Source organism: Antennarius striatus, chromosome 8 (assembly GCF_040054535.1).
Source record: "Antennarius striatus isolate MH-2024 chromosome 8, ASM4005453v1, whole genome shotgun sequence".
NCBI lineage: Eukaryota > Metazoa > Chordata > Actinopteri > Lophiiformes > Antennariidae > Antennarius > Antennarius striatus.
In genome coordinates this window covers 5,186,263-5,206,576 of record NC_090783.1, presented here as the reverse complement: position 1 = coordinate 5,206,576, position 20,314 = coordinate 5,186,263, and the positions used below count along the sequence as shown (strand labels likewise).

Below are 20,314 nucleotides of genomic sequence, written 5' to 3'. Positions count from 1 at the left end.
TACCATTAAGGCATTCCTGTCTTTTAACGCCGCCACTTTGAACTGAATGTGTTTGAACCTGAAGTCATTTGCATTTGTAGTAGAACAAGTAAGAGGCTATCTGAAAGAACAGTTGGTGGAAGCAGCAGAGACAGGATGACAGACTTTATGAATCCTCATTAACATGATCTGTTTCCAAGGTAAACAAGCAGATGAAATCCTATAAATAATGCATCATGTCTGGATTATTACATAATCACATTAAAGAATTTCACACAATTTTAAAGCATCATAGAAACTTTAATGCAACTGAATAGAACCAACATAGAGAAACCCAGTAAAACACTGCATTTACAAAGACTGCAATCGAAATTGATACAAGAATTAAAACATTTAAACTCCATATTATCTTTTATATTTTTCATTTTATTTTACCAATGAAGATTAAAGAGAATTTTTAAAACAGCAGGTTATGAGTTCACATTTAATGATCTCAGTGAAATGAATATACACCTCTAATATTTACACTTACCCTAACTGTAACAACATTTCATTATCTACATTATTATTTTTTCTTGAATGAGACCGTTAACCATTAACAACCAAATCTAACAATAAACCTGCAACAATTTACTTTATAGCTTCCTTATTTGAAATTTGCAAGCAGAAATCAAACATTTAATGAATGTAATTAATAATATTTAAATCATAATATATTATTTGTCAGCGATTCTAACATCATGTATGAAGACATATTTTATGATGTTACAGCTGCATTTTACTTCGTTATTCATTCATATCAGTTTCCAGCTTCCGTGTATGTGTGTCCACAGGATGAGATGCAGCGGCTGGTCACTGCTGTGTTGATTATATATTCAGAAGCTGCTTCAATTTGATAAAAATGGGGACTTATTGTGTTACAGTAGTTTTAAAAATATTAACATTTAGTCCATATATTGTGTCCGGAAAGCACAAATATTCAATTATCAATAAAAGCTGAGATTAGCTGACCTTCAATTATAAAAAATAAAAAATAAAAAAGCTGCTGTTTTAACAGTGAAGCAACTCAATTCCTTCCAGAATAAATGTCCTTGTCCGTCCTTTGAGTCTGTCCGTCATCTGAAAAGCAAAAATAGGACAGAACGATGAAAACCATGCACACTGTCCCACATCCATGTGTCCTGTAATCAGCTGCTTTTTATACCTGCAACTTCTGCTTTGACCAAGTTTATGTGGCTTTTGCCATGACCTCTGACCTCTATAGCGAAACATCTGTTGGAGGGCAAGGCTAGCTGACATAATGCTACTCCAAATCTATTGATGTGATTTACGCATATCCATTGAACAGCTGCACAACCATTGACAACATGTTTGACGTACCCAAATACATGTCTCAGTAAATATACAAATCTCCGTCATTGCTTTTCCTTTACAATTAATATTTTAAATTTGACCTCAGTTTGAAAGCAGTCGTTATGTTAACTTAGACCCGGGTTCAGGTGGGACGTTACGGCGATTGCCATCTGAACACCGACCCTGGGTTGAGCCACAACGACAGAGATCAGAACAGCTGCTCGCTGCAGTGCGACCTGGCTGCTGATAGAGTGGACATTCCAAAGGGGATTTATCAGTATGGAAGAAAATGCTCCGCTGAATCTCAGGCGAGGATGTTGGTTCTTTTCAGTCACCCACAAATGACATTCAGGTCTAACAATGACTCTTATCCCAAATCCTCTAGAGGTTAAGTAAGTTCTTATTGTTCCCTTCTGTTCTTAAAGAGGTTTTAAATTTAATACATAAATAAAGAGGAGGACATTGCATCATGTGACTCTGAAGTGAACCAGTGTGCATTTTGTGGAGTAATGAACGTCTTTATTGGGGGGGGCTATTGACACAACAAGGGGCGTGCACAGAAACAGAAGTTGGAACAACTGGAACGATAAAAAGAAATCAGGATTAATGGGTCGCTCACTTCGAAGTTTCGTTTCAACGCAGACAGATGTTCCACGCATGATTATGGCTCCATTATAAATAAAACAACTTATAAAAAATAGTTTTAAGTATTTCAATGTAAGTTTAAGTTGGAAAAATAAATTTAAACACCCATTTGATGGATGTGCCTGTGGCATCCCATTGGACCATGGCTCTGCTCTCTTCTCTGTCACCCCGATCAAATAGTGATAAGTTTAAGAATAGATTCACCAAAGCGACACACCTAATGTGCACACGACACTGAAACCAGAACCTGCTCCTATTTAAAAGACTCTAATGCCAAGCTTCCAGGTTCTTTTACCAATGACAGGTTTTTTCATTTTATTCCTAATGATCATTCAGATACCTGTTTTCTGTTGGGCCTTTATTGTGATCAGTTATCTTAACACACATCAGAAGTGGGACTGAAACCCAGTGGGTGTTAGCAGTAGCATGCTACAGCAGTCAACCAACTCTGCCTTAATTACCTCCTCATGAAATGTGAGCAGTATTGGGTTATTCTCATACAGCGCCACCTGTCTGTAAACTCACACCAGCTATTGCCCGGAGGAGACTAACGTATGGATTTCATAACTATCCTCTGATGTTTCACGCATCGACTTTCACGGAGGAAGGCTAATTGTTTTTAGTTGCTTTCATTCTGCCTGACGTGAGATCCCACCTGAGGTCACTTCAAACTGTTCAAGAATAAAGAGGCTGAGACGTAATGAGCCTGACAATCTGTCGCTACCTGAGGAATGTGGAGTCGACGCCGGCGGCGATACCGACAGGTGAATGAACATCCGTCTGTCAGCAGGCCTCTGATCATAGCGGTTCTACCAACTGCACAGAGCCGGGGCGGGAATGTCTAAATCAACCCGGAGAGGACAGCAGGAGGGAAAAGTGTCCCTAAAAGTCCAGACCCCAGATTTATTTAGAGGGTAAATTCACAGTCCCATGCTTTACGTTTTACAGACTTTAAAATTTTTATGTTATCCCAAAATATCAGCATGTCACTGTGTCCATATTAACATTTATCATTTATGTCTCTCTCCCCGCTGTTTTAACTCACTTTACGATCTTTTCTTTAGTTTTCCATTCGTACTATTTCACTCGTGACCGATGACTAATCCAACCTCGCTTGTTTCAGTTCACCCAACCTGAAGACACATTTCTGAGCGAAGTTGGTTATTATTGGTTTAGTTATTCATTCTCTTCAGCATCACGTTAATGGTTAAGGAGGTTCCCAGAATTGGTAACGTAAAAGCAGTTTTCAAAGCTGTGAACACTGGTGATTATGACACATTTATAAACTACAGTAATTTGTCTTTACTTCACCGTCTCCTCTTTTGGTGAGTTGCACAAAGCTTTGCAAACTGGATGGGGTGGAGGCAGCTCAGACGATGGATTACAAAATGCCATTAATGAACACAACTGTGACCCCCACATGAGTCAGTGACTTGCTGAGTCTATTCCTGTGTTGTCTGTGGAGTGTTTCCTCTAGTGTTCTCAAAGTGAAACAAGTGTAGTATGGTGTAAAGAAGTGAAACTCACAACCTAATTATGTCTTGAAAATGTTTGCGGGCCACCGGCTAAAGCGTGAACTGAAGAACAAAGGAAGAATCTAGAAAATGTGACACTGTTCCTGTAAAATGTCAACGCTGCAGAGGGTGAAGGTCGAGGCCCGGCGTACCTCAAAATCTCTTAAAATAAAAAGTAAGTCGGTGCATCAGGCAAAAAGGAAGACGGCTTTGATTACAGCAAAAAAAAAAAAAAGTATGTTACTTAGCATCAGAAAAACTGAGTCACTAGTGGAATAAAAACTGTCAAGAGCAGCCGTCTCTCTTAACACGTATCATGTTTTGAGCCTCGCATCACAGCAGCTGCTGCAAATCACATTTTGTAGAGACTTGCTCCATGACGGGTGAAGAATTTGAGGCTGTTGACTCTGACATTGAGGCCACATTATTCTTCTGCGGTCCTTGTGTTCCCTTTAATTACGATTACCTGACCTGTGAACTCTGACAAGCCCTCCGAACCAGAAATCTAGGAAGGAACCGAAGCATGAAAACAGATAATTCAGGACACTGTTTGCACGCACACACAAAGGGAAGCATCAGCCTGGTGTACACACGAGATGACATCACAGTAAAAAAAATTCTAAACCGTATTTACATCAAACCATGACCTCATAAAAGTTCTCAAAGAAACTGAAAGTCAATAACTATGGGAAACAATTATCTCACCTCCTCTTCCCATTTTATTGGGTGTATCGTTTCAAATATGCTGACAGGATGTTCAAGAATGGCATCTTTGGAGGTCAAAGATCAAAACACAACAAGAAGATTTATCTTGTCCTGTAACGGTCAACTTGTATGCCTGGAATGACGTTAACATTTTTTACTAACACTTTAACAAGTGGAGCTGACCTGTTCAACTTTGCCAGAGGATGTACGAACTGCTTCCAGGGATTCCGCTGCATGAAGTAAACACCGGCGGCTCAATCACCAATAATCGGTAATCAGCCATTTTGATCTAAGACGAGCAAAAGGGCACATGAACCCATTATGGTTTACTGACTGCTACGGTCGAGGCGTCGGCGACACATTTGACGTTTTGACTTTGAACATTTCCTCCCTTAGTAACTACGGACTTTAAAATCATTATGTTTCTGTTAAAGTGTGAAAGTCATCCACAACTTCCAGGAAAAAAAAGAGTGCTGACAAACAGTTAACCACCACAAAACAGCCTGCACAGCATCTATTCCAGACACATCAGTGTCATAGTTACGGTCACCACTTTGCAATTAACAGTTTTTTGATCATAGCTTTGTGGCTTGTGGGAGGAAGTAAGGAGAGAAAAGGGGGCCGACCCAGCCTCCAACCACACGCTTTCTTCTGGTGAAGGGAATATCTTTCCGGTTTTCCGACGGGCCCTCCCTCCTGTAAAGCTGCCCAGGTGTAACGGCCGACCGGCTGATCTGAACCACATCAAACCACGGGAGCAGGAAGCTCGCCTTCACTGTCATTACTGAGATACGTATCCTGTGTTCGACAGATGGCACATTGTCATCCTGGCGAAAATAAATGTGTGTTTACACTGCCCTGGGAAATCATGATGTTTGCTCAGAATTATATTTTAAATTGAATGACATGATAAAAGCTCTTGGCACAAAAAGAAACAGACACGTGTAGCTCTATTCTTCACATCCTGGTCCTCGATGTGAGATATTCATCCAGGCGGCGCAGACAGTTTCCTCCATCATTAACCATTAAACATGAAAGCTGAGGTCTGACTGGAAAATAACACAGTGAAGACCCAGGTCTAATTATGCTGGTTTGGTTTATGACCTGTCAGCTCACATCCATTATCCAGGACTGCAGAATGGTGAGCAGCCTTTTAACTTGTGTTTCCAGCTTGCTCATCGCTTCCCGGACCAGGTGGTAATGAGTGAAGAGTTCACCGTTTCCTTTTCCATACTTTTTTTTTTTTTTTCAGCATCTCAAAAACATCTCACGGGAGACGTGATCCACTTGAACTCATCTCCTCAGTGTACAAACAGATAACATAGCGATGTTAAATTAATCTTTAACCCCTTCAAGTGCTTCAAAAGAACTGTGAAAAGTAGCGCTAACTGAGCATTTTCACATGGTGTGATTCATTTTTAAAACGTAAATATAAAATAAATGCTGTTACTGCCATATTGTATGTCTCACTCTAGAATGATGGCTTTATTTTTTTTTTAACTCTATGTATAAAAGTATGAAGAAATAAAACACTGCAAACTGAGCGCCTGTGTTGAAGCGGAGATGCTTGAGATTTCTGGAGCTGGTTGTTTTTGTGGGAACAGAGATGATCCGTGACCGCTGACACTGAGAATCTGAGCAGTTAGCCTCTCAGATGTGAGCTTATCATCGGCTCGCACGGCTGGCGTGAATTCCTTTGGGCGTCATGCTTCGGCCTCGGGTGCTGCAGCTAAGAGGTGGGAGGGAGTGCAGGTGCAGGTGTGGTCCTCAGACCAGCGAAGGTAGTCGTGGAACAAGAATCAATTATTCAGAAAATTAGACGAGCGGTTTTGGGGCTATACTTTGTTAAAGCTCGAAATCTATTGGACCTAACTGAGAGGATGAATACAAACGATGATAAGAAAGTAATGTGATGTATGTCGAGAATGATGGTGTTTCTAAAAGGGATTTAGATGTTTTTAGATATCATGTTTACGACTCCTCTATTTACGATTGCTCAAAACAAGATGGAAAGTAACACAATACTCCCAAGCACCGTTCAGGAAGGGTGGTGGTGGGGTTTCCCTCCACCAGCACCTGAGAAGAGCAGCAGCTGCAGCTAAACGTCCGTCTCCTGAGGTCTTACCGTGTTCCTGGAGAGAAGCACCGGGGCGGGGGGGGGGGGGGGGGGCAGACAGGAAACGCCTCACACCGGCCAATCAAGGGGGACGTCCGAGAAGCCGCTGCCTGACCTCAGATCTAAAAATTAACAAAAGAGAAGAAGAAGGTGAGGAAGAGAAGAAGAAGAAGGAGAAGAGGTGGCAGATGACTGTTTTATATTATAGAATCTACTGATCACTTGAAAGAAAAATTCAGAGATGTAATATCTTGCTATGTGAGTCTGTAGGACTCCCTGATTGGGAAATCTTTTGCATTTACTGTATATAGACAAAAAAAAAACACATTAAAGTGGGTCAAATGTTTCACTACGGGTTAAAAATAAGAAAAGCAGCCAATGAAAGCGTTCAATTCCAACCCGTCTGCTGAGTGACGTCAGTGTTGTTGCTGTTGCTCTCATTTGTCTCCTTCATCGGTTCCTCTGACGTTTTATCGGAGACGGCTCCTCCGTCACCGGTTTTCTCCTCCATGTTTTTCTCCTCCACAGGTGAGGCAGGACTCCGGGCGTCGCCCCCGTTTTCAAGTTCGCTCTCGGCCCTGTCCTGGGGAGGCGCCGCCGCCGCCTCTGTGCTGGAGTCACCAGGTTCAACTGTGAACGGCAACCACATCCTGATTTTTCAGCTATCAGTGACATCAATATATTAAAAACAGTTTCGTCATTGGGTATATAAACTTAAACAAAGGTGTGGCTGAATGAAAACAACACGTTGGTGTGAGTCAGTTGGATACGCTGGTAAAGCCAAACCGTTACGTAGGTTAAACAGGAATTTGAAGTGTTGTAATGAATTGATTGTGTCATGTTGCTGGGACATTGCTCCACGATCTGTGTCATGTAGGACTTCATATGTGGGCGGATGCATTCTGTACGTAGCGCCTGCATAATCGCAGCTTTCCCTCTCGTACCGCCCGAGATGGTTTTGTCAGGGGGATTTCCCTCCGTCAGATGCGTATGATGAGGCCACCATGTCGGTAATGAGGCAGCTGATTACTGACCACTTCTTAATGAACCACAGCCACACAGCTGGTGGAGGCTGTGGGAAAGTAGGGCGGCCCCATCATTATCTGACCCGGGGTTAGGTGGAGGGAAAGCGGAGATGAAGGGGAGAAGAAGGTGACTGTTACTCTGCACATAATTCTGCCATGAGTAAAATATCTCCTCGGGCATCTTTCCGGCCTCCAGAGAATCACCACGTCTGCTCGGTTTATAGCAGATGACCAGACCATTTATTATAAGTAGACCCTTGACCTGACTTGTAATTTAAACTGTTATCGGTTAAACTCTAGTATTTAAATAAACATTTTAGACCTTTGAGCAAACAAAGAAAATATCTTACATGTTACTTACAGATAAAGTCACTTAGTGTCACCTTAACTTAGCAATTACTATTTACTGTACCACTATCTGCTCACTAACCCCCCTTGAGTTGAACACCTGTCTGCAGATCCAGCATAATATCAAAACTTTGTTTTGTCCAATACTTGCATTTAAAACTGAATATCTACAAACGTCATGACATTGCAGTCGGTGTGCTAGAATGCAATGTTCCTGACATGTTAACATGCTAATGCACACGGGAAACATTACCCTGGAATTTTTGTATTGTCGCAACATATTAGCATTTAGTATTATTGTGTTGCGTTTCATGCTTACCTCATTCCCTGAGAAAATAATTCACATACATGAGAGCACACCTGATTATAGTCTAACAATGTCTTCTTGTTTCAGTTCACTGCACTATGATCACATTATCTACTAACCAAACCCAAAGATCTTTTACCAGTGGGTTTGTGATGATGAAGGGAGACTACGTTACTTTTTCACTGAGGTCATGGGTGAGGAATGGGTCAGGTTTTTGGGTGTAATAAACATACTGGGCACAAAAGATGACTGTCTCTGGGGGAATTCCTGTCACAGACAATGTCGTAAGATGTTGTAATTTAGCATCATGATTTGGCAAGCATCTGCTTTTCTTCAGAGGTCCATCATTAAAACGCATGAGATCAAAACCAGTCAGCAAGTCAGCAAGAGACAAGTCAGATTCTTTCTGCCAATGAGGTGACTTTTTGGCTTTTAATATATGGATTTTGAAAATTTCTTATTTAATAACTTTTTTGTTCATTAGGATTTGAACTATTCCCAACAATACACTCATGAAACGAGAACAAGAGTGGGATATTTGAAGGGTCACCTCGTCTTTACTAGGCTTCCATTTCCACCTGGTGGCCAACATGAGTACTGCAGGACTCATTTCAAGCCTGTCTCAAAGTGAGGAAGTCACTTGTGTCAGTTGTGCATACTCTTTCCACAGACATTTCAAAATTGTTTTTCAAGGCAGGTATGAGTCAGTCTGATATGCAGAATTTTCCTCCTATAAGATTTTTTCAAATACAACCAAACTCAAACATATTTGTTTTCATTCAAAATGCCTTGTTGTGGGAAAAAAACACATCTCCGTCTGGTTTAAACATGCCTGCAAGAATCTATGTCAAGGTGTCTGTGTTAATACTGAGAGCAGAGGGGTGGAACAAACTGTACTTCCTTTTATTCTGACCTTAGAAAAGAGGAAGGAAAATGTAACCTACAAAATTAGCCCTTAACATATCCTTAAATTCACAACGTTTCTCTGAGGTTGGAACTGTAAAAACAAAAACAAAAAAACAACAACAACAACAACAACAACAAAAAGGTTTTGGTCTGACCTTTCTGCTCGTCTTGGACTTCAACGTTTACCTCTGGTTCTTTCGACGTACCTGCAGCAGGGTCTGGGTTTTCAAAGGTTTTCAGACCTGAAAGGTGTTCACGGCTCAGGTTTAATAACGTTTCTGCGGCCATCTCAAAATAACACAATCTGTTCAGAATTATTTGAGCACTGCCACATGTTTTACATGACACCATTGCCTTTGTTGGTACAGTGCACTGACCGTTCTGGGGCATGGCCTCACGAGGCAGCTCAGGGTCCATCACACTGAGAGGGATGTTAGCCTCGTCTGGTCTGGAGGAAAAGTCAACCGAGTAGCGCTGTAGGAAAACACACACACACACACACACACACACACACACACACACACACACACACACACACACACACACACACACACACACACACACACACAACACATGTTAATATCACAATAATCAGCAGAGGGGTGGAATTATATATATATATTTTTTTTTAAATGAGGGCACTTTAATGCCTGTAGCCTAAACGTGAAGCTTCTGTTTTTGCTTAGCATGACAGGAAACTACTAACATGATAGAAAACAAGAATAAAACTCACTAATCTCACTTTAGGTCACCTTTATTTGAATAAAGGGTCAAACCAATACTGCCCTCGTGTTTCTGGTATAGACTGTTTCTGTCATGTGTTCATTTACAGCTAAAGACTAAAGCTTTTTTTTAGTCTCATCTCATTCATTCAAATTCATACCCTTCCTCTCTTCCGTACGACATAGCAGACGACACCAAACATAAGAGCAACCAGGATGATCACAACCAAGATGATGATACCTGGATGAGGAAAGGCAGTTTGTGTTTATACGTAGCGTTAGCATAGTAACTATAGTTTTTAACCATTGTGCATAATCACGTTCAAATTTTAACTCACCGGTGCTCTCGTTTGCTTCCAGTAGCGGCTCAGCAGTGGTCGCTGAGAGAAGTATTAAAAGTTTAAATTGCAATGAGCTGGAATGGGCTTTTAGTTCATTAGATAGCTCTAAAGGGTTGTGTTAGTTTTATTTCTAATGCAGTTAGTTTTCATTTCTTCATCTGTGTGTCTGTCTATGTTTAATCTGTATGTAATCCAGATCTCACTAGGATTATCTATGTCAAAGAAAATGTAGGGTGAGACAGGAGTGAAGTGGATCAAGACGAAGGGCTGGATCCACGATTTGTTCGTTGTTTGTTTTACTTTCAATAATTAAAATTAATACAGCTTTTGATCTTTATCGGACTATTCAGACATTCGAGCTTTGTTCTATCGCTCGTGTGAATATCGATCAGCAGTTTCTACTTACTTGTCGTTTTCATTCTTGGTTTGGATGTTGTTGTTTTGCTGTGTGTAGTAGTTGAAGGTGTTGCGGACGTCAGACTTTCATTACCTGAACCAGAGAATCGTGTTATTCCACATGCAGACGGTGATAATGGCAGGAACAGTAAAATGAAGACAAGATGAATGGAATCTTATAAGGACACCTGTAAAGCTTTACATGATGCATACAACCGGCCTCACCTTCCTTCGTTGTTAGTGAGGGTGTGGTGCTGATGTTGGTGATGTTCATGGCACTGCTGGTGATGGACATGTTGGTGGTACTGGAGAAATCCAGAGTACTGAGAGTAGCATTACTGTCCATGACTGTTGATGTCTCTTGTGCTGCAACAAAAGCCACAACCAAACCTGCAAGAAAAGAAAAATTACTGAAGTGGACAAACAGGAAAATGACCCAAGTCACCAGGTCATCATAGGATGCATACAGTCAATGTGTGGGAGGATGCCGGATAACCCCAAAGGAAACCCACGCAGACACAGGGAGAACATGGAAACTCTCCACAGAGAGAAATAAACTATAGCCTTCAGGTGATTTTCAACCCCAGACCCCCTCTCTCTCTGTCAGGCACCAGTGCCTTCTTTTCTCTTAACCACCAAAAAACAATTTCCACTGAAATTTCTTTGCTTATTCCGTAAACCACACGTTCACTCCATCCTCAAACTGCCCTATTTAACCTGTAGAAGCATGAATTTTTAGGAGAATCTGCTCCTAAAACACCGCATGTTAAGGTGTGGTCCTGATTACGTCTTGTTTAGCTCATAATAACAATGATGACACAGATTAAAAATAATAAAGAATAATAAAGTCTTACCCAGGATCAAGAAGGACCAAGCGATTGATGACATTGTGAGTTTGATTGACAGCAGCAGTTGAGAGAGAGAATTAAATGTTCAGTATTTGATCAGAGTTGTCTCCTCGGGGTGATGCTCTCATACAGTTCGTTTCTTCCTTAACGCCTGCATATATAGGAACCCAAAAAAAGAGGATGAGTGTCTCCGACCACAGCAGGATGCATCAAAGAGCAGTGTTGCTCAAACGGTGTAATAAAGAGGAAACATTGTGCTGGTGTGTTGCTTCAGAATTACCTCTTGCTTGAAAATAAGAGGTACGTCTTTAACTCTTATTTTGGCTCATTTTAACGTTAAACTTTGTTAATTTAAGGAACAATATGTCCTATTTGTGCCTCCTGTGAACCTGTGACAAATATATTTTCATATCTGTGAGAAGCTTTTAAGTTCTTACAAACAGTTACAAGTGTTGTTGAGAAATAATGACAAAGAAAAAAGTTTTTCCATTGTCTACAGTATCACTAACTGCTCACTAGATGTCGCTGTGACTAAGGAGAAATATTCCAGATGCAGACAAGCTAGTGAGTGTGGAATGAACTTTAATTATACCGTCATATGAGAAATTAGATGTAAAGGTATCAGACTAAATCATTTGGTCCGTGTTTAAATAGACATAACATTTAAAGATCAGTACTAATACTGTGGCAACTGAGAAACTGAAGTCTATTTTATAGTATGGTGAAGAAAACATTACTATTACCCTGTAAGAATAAAGAATTCACAGATCAGGAGAATCAGGCAGCAAATTTCTGGAGAGCAATCAACACACATGGTCATTTTAAAGGTAATAATATACAACTGTCTCTGGCTCCAGGTTCTTGAATTTGAAATTTGATACCTTTAATGTGCGACTGATGGTTTTGATCTGTTAGCTGAATGAAAGAAGACATTTGCATACATCTCCTGCAACTTGGAATTGTATTTCTCACTATTGTTACAGCCCTCAATGTCATTGTCAGATCAATCAGCCTCATTTGTTAAAGTTCTGCACTTTTGAAGGTAGATAAATGGGAGCCAGTGTTACTACGTACTTGTCTTATGTAGGTGGAATATGTGTGCTCAGCCTTGTAGGTTCATTTATGACTGTTTATTTCCCCATGCCAGTGGTAATCAGCAGGAGGATTAGTGTTAACTGCCACCCAGTCACTAGCTCCACGTGGCCACCGCAGGCCCCTCATGCCATTTGGCCCGACTGGGTCTGTCGCAGTGATGAGGAACTGGGAGTCCACTAATCCTAAAAAATAAAATTAAAAAAAGAACCCTGCCTGGCTTCCTTTCTGGGCCACCTATCACCACATTACAGGGCCCAGGCACCAGCAGGCCTGGCCTGGTGGATGAGCTAATCACAAGGATGGAGGAGGAGAGGAGAGGAGAGATGAGGAGAGGAGAGGAGAGGAGATGAGAGGAGAGGAGAGGAGAGGAGAGGAGAGGAGAGGAGAGGAGAGGAGAGGAGAGGAGAGGAGAGGAGAGGAGAGGAGAGGAGAGGAGAGGAGAGGAGAGGAGAGGAGAGGAGAGGAGAGGAGAGGAGAGGAGAGGAGAGGAGAGGAGAGGAGAGGAGAGGAGAGGAGAGGAGAGGAGAGCTGGACCACCCACCTGGAGGATTCAGAGGCACAGGATTCACAGCCCATTCTGTTGACCTGCCACACCGCCCCAGCTCTGGGCAAGGCCCTCCCCAATTGTTCCGCCTGCTAACTTGAGGAGGGGGGTTAGACAAGGAGGGATGGGGGGTGGATGAGCAGTAAACAGTGGGCTGAGCTTCTCTCCTTCAGTGCACAAAGGGGCTGAATTGTGTCGGGACTGGAGCACTTTTAGAGTGGCCCTGCCATGGGGCCTGAATGAAACATCTGTGGAGGCTGAGCCCGAGGGAGAAAATGCTATTTTGCTGTTCAACCACACTGACAACCTGTTTTCTCTTTCTTTATCCCACCCCCACGACACACACACACACACACACACACACACACACACACACACACACACACACACACACACACACACACACACACACACACACACACACACACACACACACACACCACCACCCCTCACTGTTATTTCTCCCTCGGCCTTGTAAAACTATTCATACTGTATACTTACATTTGCCAAGCAAGTAACAGAGAAACAACAGTAAATGAGACAGAGGGAGGGAGAGGAACTGGAATTTGACATAATTTTTCCATATGCTCACAAATCTGCACTTTTTTTTTCCCCAAATTCATTTAAATTCAATTAACTCCACTTATGAATAAACACTGCTACCCCAAACAAACACCGCAAAAGTTAAAATGTAGGTAGCAGCAAAGGATTGGAGCTCAGCTCTCAGCTACAATTTAAAAGTCTGCAGATGACTCATTAAACTGATCAACATCATGTGTTCTATTATAAAGCCTATAATAAAATTTCGGGGATAGTTTTACGGCATTAAAGAAATGTGACACAACATAATGCAATCTAGCTCCAGGAATAAGTTTATTAAATCTGTGTTCATGATCCGTGATGCCTTTTGTATTTTGATGGTGTTTTGGTGTTTATTTGTAACCTCTGACCAGGAAGGTGCTTTTTAAAGTTTTATTTTGTCAATTATTAAAAGTATTGTCTGAAATCCCCCCAAAAAACATGACAATAATACAACACAGGGTGGGAAAATATTGGTCTGATAATAATTAAGACCAAATTATCTAAACTAGATGACTGTCAAGATCTTATTAGCACAGACAAAGAAAACAATAGCTTGTATGGGTCAGATTTGACTAATTCCATTTATTTGCTTTAGTTTAAAAACTGATGTCTCATCCCATTATTATTCCCATTTAATTCCACTTTTATATTCCAGAATTCAATGAGGACAGCGGCATTAACCTCCACACAGACTCCACCGATCTGTCCATATCACCCCTATAGACCCCCAACTCCCTTTCCAGTAAGAACCCCCCACCCCCCATATGTTCCACCACATGCAGCTTAAGGAGGGGGACCACTGAGACATTTTAGTTTAATTGAAGGGGAAACAAAGATTCCTGCTCACTTCCTGGTCACCCATTTTCTTGAATCAATTTCCTCCCTTTGGTTCTATATCATCTCTAATTACTTCCCCTTTCCCGCCCATTGTGGGTTCCTCCTGGAGCAAAAGATCCACATAACATATGAGGACACCAACACACTTATTGCTACCCCCCTACCGTAAGCAGGCAATACCTTCGGCATCAATACTCCATGCCCCCTCCGGTTTGAACAATGGAGAAGGCCTACTGGCCCCAGAACCCCACTAAGAAACCCCTGACCCTGCCCACCTACTCTACTAAAACCTTACTAAACACACACACACACACACACACACACACACACACACACACACACACACACACACGGACTCTCTTATATCCAAGTCATATAGATTGTCACACATGCACACACAGCTCACACGAGTCTGTAGTGAATGGGGGTGGGGGTGGTGGTGGAGGGGAGGCGGGGGGGTGGGGGGCACTTTAAATACCAGCTCAGCTTGTAATCACTGGAGTTTGAACTCAGAAGACTTCTCATGCTAAGGGGTCAAGAAGCCAGAACACTTATTCGCTGCTTTCTTTCTTCCCCACTGCCCTCTGTCAGTCACTCCTCTCAGCGGGTCGTCTGATCCATAAGCCGGCCGCATACAGTGAAACCAACGCTTTTACATCCTCAGGAAATCTTCCAGGCAAAACACTGAGTACATTGTGTGCACAGCATTTTGAACATAAGACAAATTCATCCTGGCGCATGCTCCACATCCTCAAGAGAACAAATGGTGATTTTTCCTCAAAGAACGGAGCTTGTTTTTGCGAATGTTTCCAAGGAAATTCATCAAATTTCACCTTTTCTGATGAAGAGAATAGAAAGACGAGGCCTGTAAAGACGTCCAGTGTTGATTCTACTGGGACATTTTGTGTACATCTGGATGAAAATGCCCTCCAAATTATACACATTTATTAGACTTCCCATTTTCCAAATATGACCACCCAGAGAACGCGGCCCATACCACCCACGCACCATTGAGCCAATTTATCACTCACCCCATGCCAATTTTGGTGGATAAATAAAAGAGGCTTACAGTATTGGCACCATTACCTTGTTTGATGGGGTAGAGAAATGTTAGAAACTCTTATATTAACAGGTATTAACCACGGGAAAAGGAGAGCAAAAAATGCTAATGAAGGCGTTTGTGCAATATTGTAAAAATAATAATAATTATAATAACACTAAAGCTTGGAGGAGAAAATGTTTATGTGGTAAAAGCGGATCAAGGCTTCCAGTTATTCACAGCGCAATGAGACACAGATAGGAGGTAAACAGTGGTGTCAGCCAGAGGACACACAGATTGATTATATTCACTACCACCTACTCTTTTGATTATTTCTTTGCTTAATCTCATAATTATTCAACCCTAAAAAAAGAAATCAACACACCATAAACCAGCTCAGTGTAAAACCGACTTATTTCTTGCATAATAACTCTCGTTTTAATGAGCAAAACATGTCAATGTTGGATAAAAATTGTGTTTAATGAACAGTTTGCAGGATTGACCTTTTTGGGTTGATCTATAGAGAAATAAAACGCTGTTCTGAGAAGAGATTATTCATTTTGAAACATGTCTCCAGCAAAAATACCGACAAACTCTTGTCCCAGCCTGTCGTCTTGAGAATCCTGCACAAACCGGGAGCTGGAACCGGTCGGCTGACGGTCGAACAGACGGCCATTGTGTCCCAGGAAGGTCTATCGAGGGACGGAGTCTGGTTCCAGCCTCACAGAGAAGAGAATCTTCCACTTTGTTCTTCATGTCTTTGGTGGGTCTTTCAATGACATTGAGAACGACCTCTGGATGTCTAGTGACACACATTTATCTTCATCTTCTTCTTTTGGCTCCTCTTGATCAGAGGGCACCATCTGCATCGCTCAACTGGCACAGGGTTTATGCCGGATGCCCTCCCTGTCGCTGCTCCATTTATCCGGGCTTGTGACCGGCACGCTGGCTTGTACCCCCACCCCCCAGCCCTCTGGCCCCCTAGCCCCCCAGCCTCCCACCCTCCTTCCCTCAGTGTACATTTTTCAACCAGCTGTATTTAAATTCAGACGCACTGACCGAGCTTTCAAGATCCCATCACTGCTACCATGCCACCTAGGAAGCAGATAAAACCAACAATCTCCACACACACACACACATGCACGTACACACACACACACACACACACACACACACACAATCACAAACACACACACCTGAAAGACCAGTGATGTGGGTCTTCTTGTGTGGGATTAAAGACAGCAGGGGAAGGGAAGGATAATACGGCTTCTGGCCACAGAACTTCTGGAAAGTCTAATGTGCAAATGATAACAGTTCATCCACACTGTGTGTGTGGTCAGGTATTGATACCCATTCACACGCAAAGCCATGCCCACACACATGCTACATGCATGCGCGCACACGCACATACACACACACACACACACACACACACAATGATTGGAGCTTTTGGTCTTCATTAGGTCAATCAGTCGAACCGTGAGATCTGGAGGCCGGAGGTTCTCCTGCTTCCAGACTTCAATGTGGCCTGTTCCCGTAACTCTTGAGCAAACACAGACCGTCGATGAGCAAGTGTCTTGTGTGTGTGTGTGTGTGTGTGTGTGTGTGTGTGTGTGTGTGTGTGTGTGTGTGTGTGTGTGTGTGTGTGTGTGTGTGTGTGTGTGTGTGTGTGTGTGTGTGTGTGTGTGTGTGTGTGTGTGTCTGTGCATGAATTTGTGTGTGAGTATCAGTAGTAGGAGTTGGCAAGCAGCTCTGTGTGAGGTACAAAATGAAAATTAGAAGGTATGACCTCATTGTCAATGACTGTAACACACATTACACATTATTCACCCAGGCCATTAGTGCACAATCAGCTCTGAGGCACCAATAATGCACAAGGGCTGCTCAGACCGATGGAAGGCATAGATGAGTGGTGGGGAACATTGTCTGGATGGAGTTCATTAAAGAGTAAAAGACATTTGTTGTTGCTATCACATTGGGGGTCCACCTGTGGCTGTCTGTTAGCATGTGTGTGTGTGTGTGTGTGTGTGTGTGTGTGTGTGTGTGTGTGTGTGTGTGTGTGTGTGTGTGTGTGTGTGTGTGTGTGTGTGTGTGTGTGTGTGCGCGTGTGTGTGTGTGTGCATCATCTGCTTGTCCCATCTGCACAAAGCAAAGCCCACCACAGAAGGTGCACAGATGTGCCTCTGGCTATGAGCAGGGGTAGGTCTTGCATTCAAAAGCGATAATTCTCATATGGTGTAATAGTGAAATCTGACATCATTTCCATTTTGAAACATACGAGCAGAGAAGAAAGATGGATTCTAAAGTCATTTTGTGTTGAAGGAATATTCATGATTGTTCTTTTTTTTTTTTTTTTTTTACACCCAGACACTGATAAGTAAAGTGTGTAGTCACGGAGTTCCACATAACTGGTGGTTTGTGTGACAGCCGATGATTGATTCTGTTTGTGTTGGGGTTTTCTAAAAAATATACGTTTAAACTGAATTCAGAACCACATGAATAGAGAGACCACCAGCTCCTTCCTCACAAAAGTTGACACATTTCTGGTCCGCACGCACATATCAAGAGATTTGTGTCTGTGTGGCATTCAGAGTCTGTCTGCATCAATGCAAATGATTGTTTTAATGACTATCACCAAATAACAAACGACAAAACCAAAATACAACTCATTAATAATAGTGCTTTCCATTTAGATAACTTTTAAAAGATGCGTCCATGTGTAGAGGAATCTGTGTGTGAACCCTCTACTGCTAACTGAGTACAATGGAACTTATTGGAAGTGCGCCTCTGCTGATCACACAACTGATAAAAGCTGTTTTATTTTATTTACCAGTTAAATTGGACTAAGTCTAGTCTGGGTTTAATCTAAACTACCATCTCTGTCAAGCCGTGCTTAGGTAGACTGTTGGTTTTAGCTTAATGCTAATATCATGCAAACAAGTTGGCGGTGGGTATCATGTGTCCGGGCAAACTGTTTGAGTGGACTAGCATGCTAAAATAAGTTATTGTTTGACACTTCCATAATTTGACCTGATGGTGGAGCTAAATGAAAAGACAATTCTTGCTGAGAGGGTCGACAGTATCCGGACCGGTTTTCACGGCAGTTCAGATAACAGTTGAGTTGTTTCACCTGAAACAACAACTGTCAACTTCACAGTGATGCAAAAAGAACAATCAGACAAACATCGGATGATTTATCCTCTGGGAATCATGAATATTTATACAAAGCATATGCTAAACTTTGTACTGACGAGTGTGGCTTCATCATTTCACAGGACAAGTAAGGGAGCGGACAGATCTCAAACTTTGAATAACAAAACCAGCGGTGGTTCAAAAAAAAAAAAAAATCAGTAATGAAAGTAACAAATGAATCTGAGCATGTTCTTTGTTCATCATCTGACCAGAAAATCTGCGATCTCAATCGCTCAACTTGCTTTTCATCAAACTGCCAGGTAAATCTTCCGAGGGATGGAGTTGAATGATGGCGATTTTAGTTTTCGACTGAAATGTTTTTAATGACCTTAATAAATGTCAACATTTTTCAATGACTAAAAGGGGATTAAAATAATCTTCGACTAAAGAATAAGTTGGCCACACTGACTTAAACTGAACAAAATTAAGTAAATACAATAAAAGCTATGACTATGTGACGCTGGGCTCACACAAAACGGAACCGATGAATTTCACTGTAGCAGGGTGGATGGATTGCTCAAACCACATGAATTTCACTGTAGTGGGGTTGCTCAAACTAACACAGGGCCGTCACATGTCCTCATATCTCATGTGAGACCAAGTTCTTGCACTTATTTACTGATTATAACTCAAACCGTGATACTTCCCGAACCTGACCACGTGGTTTTGTTATCTAAACCTAACCAAACTGCACCATATGGGACAACAAATATCTGGTGCATTGCTTACAGTTTTTTTTGGAACCACCAGCCTTTTTTTTTTTAGACATTTTCTTTGTGAACAGTGATCAAAAACAAAGACTGTTGTTTTAGAAACAACTGTTTCATGGTGGTATGAATCTTAATGTCCAAGATCTGCAAACCTGTCAAAATAAAGCTTCATGAGAATATTTCTTGAGAACTAAGCGAACGTGTTTTCCAGCGGCAAACACAAGTGAATTCAAATCAAACTGCTCTCAAAAATGATGATTCGGAAAATATTATACCGCATATCCAAGTTGGGATTCTGTCTCTTCTTGTCTCAACCACAAATGCTTTAGATAAAAGCTACTCTACAACACGCCTGCCAATACCACCAAGCTTTATCTGCCATTTTAAACCTTCTCATCCATCATTAACAGGATATTAGCCTTTTCCCGGTACTGGGAAGCAACGATGAAATACACTTTTGACTTGCCTCCACCCGGTTTGATATTTGCCCTAAAACACATGCGTATGCATCGACTGGAAACGCTCTCGCCTCCTGACAACAACATGCCCGCTCTTTCCACCTTGTAAAACTTGTTTATCTCATTTTCCTTCAATAAAAATATTTTTTATAGAAAGTCTCCCCGCTTGTTTATTCCCAACAACATCCTTTTGATCCTATCCCGTAACAAGTGCCGTGCTCCAAGCACGGTGTCGTCCTTACTGTAAATCATCAACCCAGGTTTCCTAGTACCATTACACACGGCACAACCAGTAATGACCACATCGGAGGGTCGTGGTGGAAAAGCGGGGGCAGGGGTGTCCAGCAATACGTCACCGAGTGCTTTCATCTCCTCTGATAAGTGCCATACCTAATCAGGTTAAAGCAGCGCATGCCACGGAAGGAGAGGAAATTCCGGCCAAAATGGTAACGTATCTGTTACGCTCTCATGCGTTGCATTCCTCCGGCTAATTAGGAGTAAATATCTGACCCCGGAGAGAAAATGTCCACATTAGTCCAACCAGTCAGTCGGTGTGGTCCATCTGCACTCTCTCTTTTTCGCTCCCCCCCCTCCTCTTTTCCTCTCCCCTCTCACTCTAATTTGGCTCACAGATGACAAAAAACATAAGGGA

General features: G+C 42.0%; 1 protein-coding gene across 1 annotated transcript; it reads right to left on the bottom strand.

Moving 5' to 3' along the window:
- Positions 1-288: 288 nt before the first annotated feature.
- On the bottom strand, positions 289-11,356 carry si:dkey-27h10.2 (uncharacterized). Its single transcript, XM_068322316.1, has 10 exons — positions 11,212-11,356; positions 10,583-10,747; positions 10,368-10,451; positions 9,959-10,000; positions 9,782-9,861; positions 9,276-9,372; positions 9,054-9,140; positions 6,712-6,942; positions 6,322-6,434; positions 289-1,098 (listed from the first exon to the last, which is right to left on the bottom strand). The coding sequence occupies exons 1-9, from the start codon at positions 11,243-11,245 to the stop codon at positions 6,382-6,384; spliced, it is 873 nt and encodes a 290-aa protein (XP_068178417.1). The 5' UTR covers positions 11,246-11,356; the 3' UTR covers positions 289-1,098; positions 6,322-6,381.
- Between the last annotated feature and the right edge of the window lie 8,958 nt (positions 11,357-20,314).

Excerpts from the sequence above, each read along its gene's own strand:
- si:dkey-27h10.2 (XM_068322316.1), bottom strand. The coding sequence starts at position 11,245 with ATGTCATCAATCGCTTGGTCCTTCTTGATCCTGG. Across the intron at positions 10,452-10,582 it reads CTCACTAACAACGAAGGAAG|GTAATGAAAGTCTGACGTCC; the intron begins GTGAGGCCGGTT and ends TCTCTGGTTCAG. Across the intron at positions 9,141-9,275 it reads TGAGGCCATGCCCCAGAACG|GTCTGAAAACCTTTGAAAAC; the intron begins GTCAGTGCACTG and ends AACACCTTTCAG.